This window comes from Periplaneta americana, chromosome 6 (assembly GCF_040183065.1).
Source record: "Periplaneta americana isolate PAMFEO1 chromosome 6, P.americana_PAMFEO1_priV1, whole genome shotgun sequence".
NCBI lineage: Eukaryota > Metazoa > Arthropoda > Insecta > Blattodea > Blattidae > Periplaneta > Periplaneta americana.
This window is the reverse complement of record NC_091122.1, coordinates 65,131,682-65,144,943: the sequence shown is the minus strand read 5'-3', so window position 1 is coordinate 65,144,943 and position 13,262 is coordinate 65,131,682. Positions and strand designations below refer to the sequence as shown.

General features: G+C 35.3%; 1 protein-coding gene and 1 long non-coding RNA gene across 4 annotated transcripts in view; one reads left to right on the top strand and one right to left on the bottom strand.

Annotated features, from left to right (window-relative positions):
- mbt (serine/threonine-protein kinase PAK mbt) overlaps window positions 1–6,326 on the bottom strand; it is a 68,151-nt gene extending 61,825 nt beyond the window's left edge. For both annotated transcript variants that reach the window (XM_069828241.1, XM_069828242.1), the window contains exons 1-2: window positions 6,072–6,326; window positions 5,534–5,763 (exon numbers count right to left, since the gene is read on the bottom strand). In XM_069828241.1, the coding sequence (XP_069684342.1) occupies window positions 5,534–5,752 (219 nt within the window). In that variant the 5' untranslated portion in view covers window positions 5,753–5,763; window positions 6,072–6,326. The remainder of the gene's footprint in view (window positions 1–5,533; window positions 5,764–6,071) is intronic.
- Window positions 6,327–6,381: 55 nt separating this feature from the next.
- Window positions 6,382–13,055, top strand: LOC138701390 (uncharacterized). 2 transcript variants are annotated; one of them, XR_011332538.1, is made up of 3 exons: window positions 6,393–7,243; window positions 7,480–7,828; window positions 12,661–13,055. It is a non-coding gene; the product is annotated as an uncharacterized lncRNA (long non-coding RNA). The 2 variants fall into 2 exon arrangements; XR_011332537.1 differs by having other exon boundaries at window positions 6,382–7,828.
- The last annotated feature ends 207 nt before the right edge of the window (window positions 13,056–13,262 follow it).

Below are 13,262 nucleotides of genomic sequence, written 5' to 3'. Positions count from 1 at the left end.
AACTTTAAATTAGTGTAACTCTGAAAATATTGAGAACAGGAACTATAGGAACTATGTTTATATGACTTTTCTGCTCAAAATTTCTCCAGAAATAAGCTCCGTAAAGGACGGTAAATCCTCGTGAATAACCCTGTATATAGCATCTCCAAAATGAGGCAGCTTAATTTATTGTTAATAAAGGAGTTGGTTTCTTACTATAAATTATTTAAAGGAAGACTAAACATTAGTAGGTCATACAGTGAAAGTTCAATTAATGTCGTTAATTCATTCTCGCAAACTACAAGGGCAATCCCAGAAGTAATGCACACTGCGCATGTGCTCCCATATCCAAGATATGAGTGGTTGTTATTTATTGCGTTAATAGTGAGAGTTATTCCGAACAATTCTGTGCAAGTTCAATTAAATTGCTTAAAAACTTTTTTTTTGTGTATACACGATTGAAATGGATGACGGAAATCACTCAGGTCATGTCATTGTCTGAGATCAAAGATCATTCATTGAAATAGAAACTTTACGTGGATGTAGGCCACTGGGAATTTATGAATCACTTTAAAAGAAGTGTGTGGTGACTCTACAGTAGATTGCAGTACCATTTCTTGATGGTCTCGATGTGTCTGAGAAAGTCATATTGCTACAGAAGACAATCAACACACTGGAAGGCCGAAATCATCACCGGACTTCACTACAGAGGTAATTGTTGTCAATGTTTGAAAGAAGACACAGATAACATGTGCAGACATAACCACAGGAAACTGCGCTCAAAAATTCGCCAGAACCAACTGCAGCTATTGGAGTCTGTATAATGCAAGACCGAAAATTGCTGAGCCAGTGAATGGCATATGACTGATTATAAGTGAGAAACACTCACTAGCTAGCCTACAGTCTGGACATGAATCCACCTGACTATGATCTTTTCCCGAACGTGAAAAATCCACTTTGGGGTCAACTTTTTGCAATGTTAAATGGTCTGAATACAGCTGTCACTCAATGCATCCGACACCTAAACTTCAAAGAAGAATTAAGCAGCATCCAAAATCTACCACAATGTTAGGAAGCAATCATAACATTCCAAGGGACTATTTTGAATGATCTTGATGTAAGCGGATTGAAAAAATGGAATGCGTGCCATGAAGTAAGTTCATCAAAACAATAAGCAAGTAATTTAAACCTAAGCAGAGACGAGAATTCCATGCAAATGCATGTTTTTATAGGAACATAAGACACAGCTCAAACTTAGTACTTATCCATTTCATTATTTCTGGTTCCAAATATGTGTACTTTTTTCGTCCATATTTGCATGTTTTGGCCTTTTTGGGGATAAAAACATGTATAATGCATATTTAAGCAATTTTTAGTATAATCATGCATATAATATACATTATATTCAGTTTAAATGCATGTTTTAATGGTTTTGAGTGGACACCTCAGTTTCTCGATTTTTATGAACCTCATTTAGCTTCAGGAATAAGGACTGAAAAAGGAAAAGGAAAAAAAAAACTAAGTAACAGAAAAAGGTTCATTCAAGTTTGCACCCATAACTTCTTGCGATGTAGAGAGGTCATTCTCTGTTTACAAAAACATATTGACTGAAAAGAGCAGGAACTTAACTGTGTAAAAAAGAAAAGTCAAGTGAGATAAGAAATTTGGAACAAAAATGAAAGTGCATGTTTTAATATAGTTTTTGCTTGATCGTGCATGTTTCATAGTTTGATAGTGCATGAATGCATGCATATTTTGGGATTTTATAGTGGATGAAATTCTCGTCTCTAGTTATAGCCATAACTTTTTTTTCGAAAGTTCAACCCACATGCAAACGAATTTCCTGACAGGTTACAAATTATAAAAAGAAATGATTGTAGCCTATTAAGTTGTTGTTGTTGTTGTTGTTAAGATGGCATGAAAATCACTTTCTCAGACTGTAACGGGTTTCTTATTTGACAAGATGAATATGATGATGATGATGATTAAATTTAATCGATTACAGTTCGTCTGGCATTCATCACTGAGGAATAACAGCATGTCTGACTGTGAAACAAGTGGGCCCGAGTTCTAATCCTGGTTGGGACAAGTTTTTTCCCCCAAAATTTTCCCTCAACCCATTAAGAGTAAATGCTAGCCCCTGGACTCATTTTACTGGCATTATCATCTTCGCTTGATTCAGATCCAAGATAACCACTGTAGTTGATAAAGCATTGTAAAATCAACAAATTAAAAACAAAAGTTCATCTAGCATTTTCAGATTATTAACCATTATATTTACCTCTGACTGAGGTTCTGGCTGAATATGTACATCTATTATCAGGCAGTACATCTCACTTGACGATGTGTTAGAGAAAGAACAATTGTTTGTATACACCTGAAGTCTGATTAGTGTAATATGTACAGTAACTAGTCAGTGATGTGTCCAATGGAAGGAGAAAGGAACTGACCACTTTACCCCATTATCTCTTGACCTAGTTGCCTCATGAGCGAGTGTCACCTGTGGGGTCCAGACCTGTCTTCGGACAGTTGATTAAACAATAACAACAATCATTATATGAGGACGTTTTTATCTATGGGTTATGTCCACAATTCGTTTATCTGTCTCTAAATCACTAGGAAGTGATATTTCTAGATCTCTTAACCATTTTTTAACTATTTTTATAATATTGTAGCACTCTTCTTTGGTGAAATTTGGAATAAAATAAAACTACACCATTATCTGTAAGAAGACAACGACCTTCACTAGGTCACTCATATTATAAGTTCATTACTAATTTTATTCTACTGTCACAATGTCATTTCTTGAGTTATAAATCCGACCACGTGATTCATAACACCACAAAACAGCAGACTGCAGTTAAAAGAAATGATAATTGAAGTTCCACTGTATTCATATAGTAATATCGTGTGAATAGATATCAATAAATGCTTACCGGTATTTCATTTCAACTTAATGATATAGTTTTACATTCTCTGAAACCTAAATATGGCCACCAAGATTGTACTGGCAAAGCCCTCATTTGATAAGAACTCAGTGCTGTTTGTGTATATTACTAAGAAAAAAATTAGAAACTGTATTCCTCATCTCATACCACTCTCCCCTCGGTTTAATTATCCAAAAACATACAAGAATTAAAGCCTATAAAACATTGGCAAGACCTGTTCCCATGCATGAAAATGAAACTTGGATCATAGGTAAATGTGATGAATATCGAATCACTGCTAATAAACTGAAGTTTTTAAGAAGAACTGCTCGCTATACTCGATTAGACAAGAAGAAAAATTAGAATTTTTAAAATAATTAAATATTGAACCAATTTTAGATAAAATTCAAAATTACAGACAGAAATAGAATTCTTATATTCTCAGGATGCCTAGAACAAGGATACCACCTCAAGCATTAAATTACCACCTTTTAGGAACAAGATCTGGGTCTATATGACTATAGGATATAGGTAGTGTGTTTATGAGAATATATGTTGGCTAGATTGGAGAATGGGGTGATGTCATGTGGTCGACGTATGTGAGAAGGTTAGTGGGTTAGTTAAGGTGATATCTCAGTGAGTTTTATTTACTCATCGTGTTGGTTTACGTCGGCCATGTTGTGACGTCAGAATCGTTTGTCAAACTTGACGAAAATTAAGCGATATCCTATAATAAAAGAATCCCCAAGATCTTTGGGCCGTCCGCTGAAACAATGAAGTGAGACTGCCATAGGCTTAATACGTGATAGGAAGAAGAAGACGAAATAATACTAATTTATATTATAAAAGGGTAAAATTAGATTTTATCCGTGAATGGAAAGTTTAGCAGCCGAGGCAAAGTCAAGGGTGATAATTTCCACAAGCGCATAAAATCTGTTTACTCCTGTGTGGAAGGTCTATAGAATATTTTATCCATTACTGGTAACTAAATTTAATTTTAAATTGTAGGTCTTTCTTTGTAATGTGTTGTTTGTGAAGAGGGGTAATTAGCAAGGGACCATCTGTCTTTTACAGGACTTGTCACAAGTTTAGTGGATTAGTTGAGGGAATATCTAAGCAACATGTAGCCAAGGCGTATGTGAAAAGATTTCAAAGATTTAAGATCCTAGGCCTCGCGTCACTTAGATATCCTCCCAACTAACTCATTAGCCTTGTTACATACCTTGTATAATTGCTGCGGCCTCATGCTTAACGTGCCGGCATCATACAATAACGTGCGGCGTGCTTTTAAAACATAATTTTGTTGACCAATTGTTGCTCTGTAGGTTTCACTCTAAGCGTCACATTGTCACATCTACTTCCTCAATAAGAATAAGCACTAGTTAGTTATATTGTTAAATGGCTATTATTATTATTATTATTGTTGTTGTTTCATATACGAGTACGTTGACATTCTTAACTCTTAATAATAACTCTTTAATAATAATTTTAATCACATACCTTAATGTTCGTCTTCAGCACAAGACATTGCAATCTCGGTTTTAGTCCATATGGATTAGACAAGTAGATGTCATTTTATAATGGAAGCAGCTTATTGGTTGCAACATTGAAATTGAGGCAAGTGATTGGAGAGGCGGCATAAGAAATTGAAAACAATAATATAAGTAAATTTCAAAGACCTGCCGAATGCTAAGCACAAGGCCGCTCAAAGAGCTGCTGAATTTTAAGCATGAGATCGTGGCGATAATAAAAGACCGGCAGTCCCTTGCTAATTACCTGGGAAAGTTATAAATGAATGAATGTATAGATTTTGTTACTAATATGCTGACTTTCATGGAGAAAATTATTAAAAAAGTTTAATTCACTGCTGAGTTAAAAACGTTTAATTCACTGCTGTGAATAAATTCATTGCGTTTAGGTTGCTAAGGATGGTGAAATAAAGACCAGTTTAGATACCAGTCATGGATAAAAAAAATTTAATGTAATGGAATGTTTCAAAAAGATTGGAAGTCTGATGTGGGCTCTATAATAAGAATTTTCTTCATAGGTAACTAGGCCCTAAATATAAAATTGATATTATAAAATAATTAACAACACAACCAACTATAGAATTTATTCCAAACAAACAACTGCACAGTGAAAATATCATGTCGAAAAAATGCATAACAGAATTCCAAAAACAAATTTTGAAGTATGGCAAGTAATTAAACAAAGTTAAGGATAGGAAAAAAAACCAATGATTCAAAGTTAATAATAATAATAATAATAATAATAATAATAATAATAATAATAATAATAATAATAAACATTATTTCAGCAGAAAGAATTCCGCATGAGTTATTCTGACCTGAGGTAATTTTCGAAATAAAAAGCTTAAAATGTCTTAATGTTCACATATTGTTCTTATTTTAGTTTGTGTAGTGCTACAAGAAAGTAGAATTCTATTGTGGACTACTAGTATAATATGGGTGGTGACTCCATACAACAGGGCGTAAAATGTGAACTAGCCTAGGCCTATACTAAGATAAGCTTAGCTAAGCAAAATAGCGTAACTTTTTTAATGTCATTCACATTTGGCGGCAGTATTATGGTCTCAAGTCAACTTTTCTAATGCACTGGTCACTTACCTTCAGATCTAATATTTCTGTCGGTGTAATTTCTGAAGGGTCCACTAGTGGAAGTGGACGATTTGTACTTTTTAGTATTTGATTATTTCCAACAATGCTTGCCCACTGAAGGGGAAGACCCACGTAACGTCCTTCTCGTTTATCAAAACCGGTGTGAACTCTATGTTCGAAGTTTGTTGGTGGAGAAATCTGGGGCTTCTTCTTTTTCTTAGAAAACATGTCTCCAGAGGCTAAAAATTTAATTACAATTCTGTTTATCTACATTACGACATGTGAACACTGTTCTTATAAATATAAGTATACTATGAAATACTAGCTATTGAACATTTCAGTGCCAAAAATGTTCAACATGCAAAATTTAACAGTCCAACCTATCATCTTAAATAACCTCACATTCAGCAAATGTTTCTTTATAAAAATAGTAGTACTGTACAGTACTGGCACATGTTAAATATTTCTAACAACAATAAGCATCTAGTTACAACCTACAAACCTGAGACATTATGTCCAAGCATTAACACTTATGTATATTTCTTACCTTTAATAAATTAGGCCTAGGTAGGTTTACAATCAAATGACAGCCTGACAGTTCCGCTCATAATACGGCCATATAATCAAAATTATTGTTCAAATGTTCATCATTTTCATTATTTCAAATATATGTGTATATATAAAAATAAGATACTTTTAGAAGTAGAATAAGATTGTATTAAACAAAATAACGGATTCTGGACAACGCGGTGCACAGTAACAATCAACAACCATGTTGAATATCTCCCGGATTCACCGACACCTAGCGGCAACCTTCTACAACTCAGGAATTTGATGTCAGATGACGTCATATAGGTGTTGCCCACGGTCGTTATTAAACAATACAACCAACTTTACAAACTCAGGAATTTGGGCTAATTTGAATTATGAATATCAATCAGATGATTACTATTGTTCCAGAAATTACTCAATACCACCTAGAATCCTAGATTACAAGGCCTTTGCATGGAGTCGAGATTAAAATGAAAATGAATTGTAGAGGCGATTGCATTGTGTATCCAGCGTATTGAAAATTGACTCATTGTGTGCTAAAATATACACCTTTTATGATATACGCATTAAATTATGATCTATAAATGTGTGTCCAATTGTAGGGGAAACTACGGTGCTAAAACTAAAGTAGGCTATATGTTTTTAGATTTTCTGAAGATGAAGATCTAAAAAAGAAAAAAAAATGAATATCGACAATAAAGTACGAGAATTTCATTCCAACGAAGCATTTATTAATACGTGATTAGGTGCTAGGTTAGGGTCTATGAGTAGTGAGTTGAGAATTTATGGGGTCTATTTGACTAGGATATCGGTAGTAAGTTTATGAGAATTTATGTTGGCTAGATTGAAGAAGGGATGATGTCATGAGATAGACGTCATCAGTTAAGCCTCGTTCACACTTTTCAAGTAACTTGAATTCAATTACTTGATTCGACGAACTTGAAAAGTGTGAACTATTTCAAGTTCGCTTGAAATCAAGTAACGGCTTGAATTCAAGTTTCAAGTGAAGTTGAGTCCGTTTTTACTTGACTTGAAAGGACACTTGAAATAACTTGAATTCAAGGGGAAAAGCGCGGGAATTTGAATTATAGCTGTTTTAAGAGCGTAAAATTAACAGCTGATGGTTTTTCTGATCTACTGGAAACGTAAAAATAATAGGAAACAATAGTAAGTGAAATAATGACCAAATTATTTTAGTTTCTGAAGTTGTATAAAACCTACAAAGGCCTCTGGATTATTGAAACCCTTAACCCGAAAGATACACTAAAATCCTACTCAACAACAGTTATATGTATTTTATGAGCAAGATTTGCAGATCTTGTACGAACATTCCAAAGATATTGGTAACGTACATTTAGAATACTTATAATTATGTTGTTTTTCCTGTCTTTTGATTGGGACAGGTACTGCAGATATTCCTCTCTTCAAGCCTGTCTGTCTTCATGTCTCCTGTGCTAGATAGTACATCTTCTAATTGAAGAACTTCATGTGATGTCCGAAATACTCAAGAGGAATAACTGCTATTATGCGAACAAGGTGTTCGGCATTGCAGCTGTGCACATGGTGCGGGCCAGCACTTTAGTGGCAGAAAGGATGTGCCTGAACCCCACAGGCATCATGGTGCCAGTTACCAGAAGCAACTCTGGCCAGACACTGGTGCCAGGCCTCTGGAAACCAAACCCTGCTTCAAATTCAACTCACCTTTCTTCAAGGTGATCCCAGCTGAGAATAAGATATCCCACAAGAAGTTAGGTACGTGGGATAGGTCAATTAACAACAGACTCTGTTCAGGAACTTTCCATTGTATTAGTTATTAGGTTTCACACGCTTACAATAACATTGATTTTACGTTAGTAGTGCCGGTACCTATTAAATGAGAATCTTAGTTTTCGACAGATATGTGTTGGCTTCCACACAGAATGGACCTGGCACAACGAAGATGCACTTTGATTTATTTAACCTTTTATCAAAATCTAATAGTTAAAGATGACTAGTTTTTGCAAACCACGGATTCGTGAAATACGGTTTTTCTGCTATTAAGAGCAAAAATATTATGTTTCAAGCCCTTCCAGCTCAAAATATCATAAGTTTAAAGTGATGAAATTTTTTGTTTTTAGTATACGAATTTATTTCAAATCAGTTGTTTTTCAAGAAGGAAAAGTTTATTAGGCCTAATTTTTTTACGAAATTTCGATTTAAAATGGGCAAACTCTGATGTTTATACAGCTACAGAATTCAGAGTTTAATATTCAAATCTTATTTCAATACAAAATTTTGAATCTGATATTCAAACTGGATTTCGAGTGACTTTATTTTTAAACATAAAAGTAGAAATAGCCTGAATGTTTTGTGATGCCTTATTAGTTTATATATTATTCACATAGAGGATGGCAAACTGTTACACAAATTTCTCTACACAACATGTAAATGCCGAATTTCGGATAGAAAACTGTTAAAATGTACAAGGAACCTTAAGGTTCCCTTGATGGTGGTAGAGACCTCTAGCCTTTGTAGGAACATACAATAATGTATTTTAAACGACTAGAATGAAAAAGTTGTTTTTTCTATAGGCTACGTGAAAATAATGCTGATTTTTTTTGTGCGAAATAACACCGAAATTAATCAAATTTTTACACCAAAATTAAAAATTTTTATTCACATGAAAATAGGATCCCAACTAATAGTGAACTGCCAATTTGTGTAATATTATATTATACTTGTTGATAATTACTGAAGTTTACATATTCTCTTTTACAATATCTCATCTTGTTTTTCTTTGCTTCAGTAATATTTTACGTAATTCATTGTTTTTATTGTATCAATAACTAACTTACGGTACTGTATCTATGAATAATAATAATAATAATAATAATAATAATAATAATAATAATTTCTTTTGCATACAACATCAATCATAGTATTTTATTGTTTCTCATATAAATGCAATGCAGTTTGGGGAAACGAAGATAGAAAAAAGTATTTTGGATGTCTATTAGCGAAAAAAAAAAAGTATTTTGGATGTCTATTAGCGAAAAAGATTAAATACGTATCAGTACCTCTGTTATACGTGGTAATTCTGTGACTCCGTTACAAATTTTTAGGGATGATAGACGAGATAATATAGGAAGCCACGTTCAGAAACGTTTTGTGTGGCAATTACAAATGTAACGTGTGCTAACTAGTCTAATTAACATTTGTTGACTTTTATTATTTATATGCATTTCAATATTATTTTCAAATGCAGCAACCATTAAAGTTTATTTCGGTGAAACAATATATTTCAATATTTATTTTATTCGATGAAAGAGTAATGGAACGGAGAAAAATTCTCTCTGGCGCCGGGATTTGAACCCGGGTTTTCAGCTCTACGTGCTGATGCTTTATCCACTAAGCCACACCGGATACAACTCCGACGCCGGTTAGAATCGTCTCACATTAAGCTCCAACTCTTGGGTTCCCTCTAGTGGCCGCCCTCTGCACTACGTCATAGATGTCTATGAACGCAGGACCGAAGTCCACACATGTGCTGACGTGCACTCGATATGAGTGACTAGTTGGCCGGGATCCGACGGAATAAGCGCCGTCTTAAATCACGAAGTGATTTACGCATATCATATATATTATTTTAATGTACCGAAGTACATATGATATTTCCATGCAGATATTCTGCGTCATCATACGATGAAAGAGTAATGGAACGGAGAAAAATTCTCTCCGGCGCCGGGATTTGAACCCGGGTTTTCAGCTCTACGTGCTGATGCTTTATCCACTAAGCCACACCGGATACAACTCCGACGCCGGTTAGAATCGTCTCAGATTAAGCTCCAACTCTTGGGTTCCCTCTTTCATCGTATGATGACGCAGAATATCTGCATGGAAATATCATATGTACTTCGGTACATTAAAATAATATATATGATATGCGTAAATCACTTCGTGATTTAAGACGGCGCTTATTCCGTCGGATCCCGGCCAACTAGTCACTCATATCGAGTGCACCTCAGCACATGTGTGGACTTCGGTCCTGTGTTCATAGACATCTATGACGTAGTGCAGAGGGCGGCCACTAGAGGGAACCCAAGAGTTGGAGCTTAATCTGAGACGATTCTAACCGGCGTCGGAGTTGTATCCGGTGTCGCTTAGTGGATAAAGCATCAGCACGTAGAGTTGAAAACCCGAGTTCAAATCCCGGCGCCGGAGAGAATTTTTCTCCGTTCCATTACTCTTTCATCGTATGATGACGCAGAATATCTGCATGGAAATATCATATGTACTTCGGTACATTAAAATAATATTTATTTTATTAGTTTTAAAGTTATGAATTTTAGTGCAAGATGCTGCTCATGGTACTACATTGCATGTTATATCTTCAATGCTCTCTTCCGGTTAACTACATTTTGAAAATCCATATCAGTGATAATTCTGAAACTATTAAACAGAATTTTATGAAAAAAATTTGTTTTTGCATGTTTACATATGCGTACATTATCTACCAAAGTGACCAGACTCAAGCCCCCTCTGTTACTTTGTCTAAAAAAAATGTTTTAACTAAAATATCTAGAAAATTGTTACATAAATTTAAAATATACTTATTTGCCTAGAAATCTGATTATGGTCAGTCTTATAGAGCTATATTTCAGTTTTAAAATGAAAATAACAGAACATGGAAATGTTGAAAATCTGTATTATGATGGAGTAGCCGCCATTTTGAATAACTGCATTATTTAAATCATGATAAGGAATTGAAAAATATTTTAATATAATGAAAAGATTGAGTTTTTTGTGTATTAATTTACAACCATGTATCAGCTATGTACACTCTGTTATTTTGTCTAAAAAAATTATTTTAAGGTAAAATATCTAGAAAATTTGTTACATAAATTAAAAATATACTGATTATGGTCAGTCTTATAGAGCTATATCTCAATTTTAAAATGAAAATAACAGAACATGGAAATGTTGAAAATTGGTTAAGAACGAAAATCAGTATTTTTTTACTTGGTTATTTAATGACGTTGTATCAACTACGAGGTTATTTAGCATTAATGGAATTGGTGATAGTGAGATATTTGGCGATGAGGCCGAGGATTCGCCATAGATTACCTGACATTTGCCTTACAGTTAGGGAAAACCTCGGAAAAACCCAACCAGGTAATTAGCCCAAGCAGGAATTGAACCCGTGCTTCAGCGCAACTCCAGTATCGGCAGGCAAGTGCCTTAGTCGACTGAGCTACACTGGTAGCAAGATCTGTATTATGATGGAGTAGCCGCCATTTTGAATACTTACATTATGCATTTAAATTATGGTAAAAAATTTAAAATTATTTTAATATAATGAAAGTGTAGAGTTTTTTGTGTATTAATTTACAACCATGTATCAACTATGTACTCTGAGAAAAAATATCATATTGTCAATTTTTCAATGCACAAAACTGTACTTACGCTCTTAAGTATATACAGAGTGTTTCCGGGCTAGTGTTACAAACTTTCAGGGATGATGGGGAAGGGCACATGTATCAATTTGAGATAAGGAACCCTGGTCCGGAAATGACCGAGTCGAAAGTTACAAGCAAAAATAGTTGTGTGGAAATGAAATAATTTTATTTCTCTGTACTCTCGGCTCCACAAGTAAAGAACCCTGGCCTCACACCACTTCTGCACAGATGACAGTGATTGACAGGCCAGTCAGGGGAAGCTGTTGCCACGTTTGCTCTTGGCTGGACTCTTTAAATGTATTTTCTTTTGCAACTGGTTGGATTCTTTCAAAAATGGAAAATTCACAACACAGCATTCTCGGCGGTCTCCTGGCGGTATCTTTGTTCACAGTTTCACTAATTGGGGGAGCGTGTCAGTCAGATTTATGGCTTCCTGAACCCAACCCTGCAACGAAGGTTCTTTACTTGTGAAACCAAGAGTACACCTTATTTATGTGTATTTAGCTGACGTTATTTACGTTGTCTACTTACAGTATTCCATTCAGTGGGCTGTCTGAGGGGTGGGGACAGGAAACTACACTAAAGCAATGCAGATGGCGTAATGTGTAACGGACATGGTCGGTCCTGATTTGCACGTCTATAGACAACAGTGTATGTGTACAAGTTGCATTGTCCAGTCGATCAGTCCTAGTGAAATGGAGGAATACCCGAGAGCGGAATATGCAGACCTGATTTTCGAATACGGATGAGCCAATGGAAACAGTAGACAAGCTCACAGATTGTATCGGGTCAAGTACCAATGTAGGAGACCTCTGCCCATACTATCTTTCCATGACTGTTCCAAAGGTTAAGGGAAGGAGGGCACGTGTTGTGAAATTACAATTCTATTTTCACACAACTATTTTTGCTTATAACTTTCGACTCAGTCATTTCCAGACCAGGGTTCCTTATCCAAAATTGATACATGTGCCCTTCCCCCATCATCCCTGAAAGTTTGTAACACCATCCCGGAAACACTCTGTATATTACCTCTGCTGCCCAAATCACATATTTTCACTCTTTTTCCCCAAATCCCCACTGCTATGTATGTCAATTATAGAGAAATGGATGGATAATTTTAGTTTTGAGATGAATCTTTTATACTTTCAGGAAGATGTGTTCACATTCCTTGTCTGCTGTATTCGAAATACAGCGCTGGATGTTATAAATGCCAAGGATAGGGTCGGAAGAACGTCCCTGTCAGTTGCCTACTCCACACACTCTCTCGCCAAGGGACTCTGCGGCAAAGAGGTCCAGGAATGTGTATATGTTTCTTCTAGTGATGTCCCTCATTGTCTGTATCTGATCAACTTAGTGGAACTTGGTCCAAACGGATTATCAGAAATTGTGGCATCCCCAAAATGACTAGTTTCGAACAAACATTTTTGGATGCAGCTGTTCCAACACTTGTTATAACTTGTGAATGTTATTAATCTAGGCATTGATTTTGTTAATTCACCAGATGACAATGCTTAATTGTGAAAAATAAAGTGAAATGCTGATAATTCTGATCTTAAACTTATTGCAATACAGTGTAGGTACCAGTTCTGTGATCTGTAGAGAGCTGTAAACCAAGTGAATGGCCTCAGGATACATCTACGAATGGGCCACAATATCAAAAGCATCATTCCTCCCCTCCATGGGAGTGGGAGGAGAGGAGGAGTTATTTGCTAAAAGTTACGTTCAATTTGAAAGGAAAATAACCTTGCCTA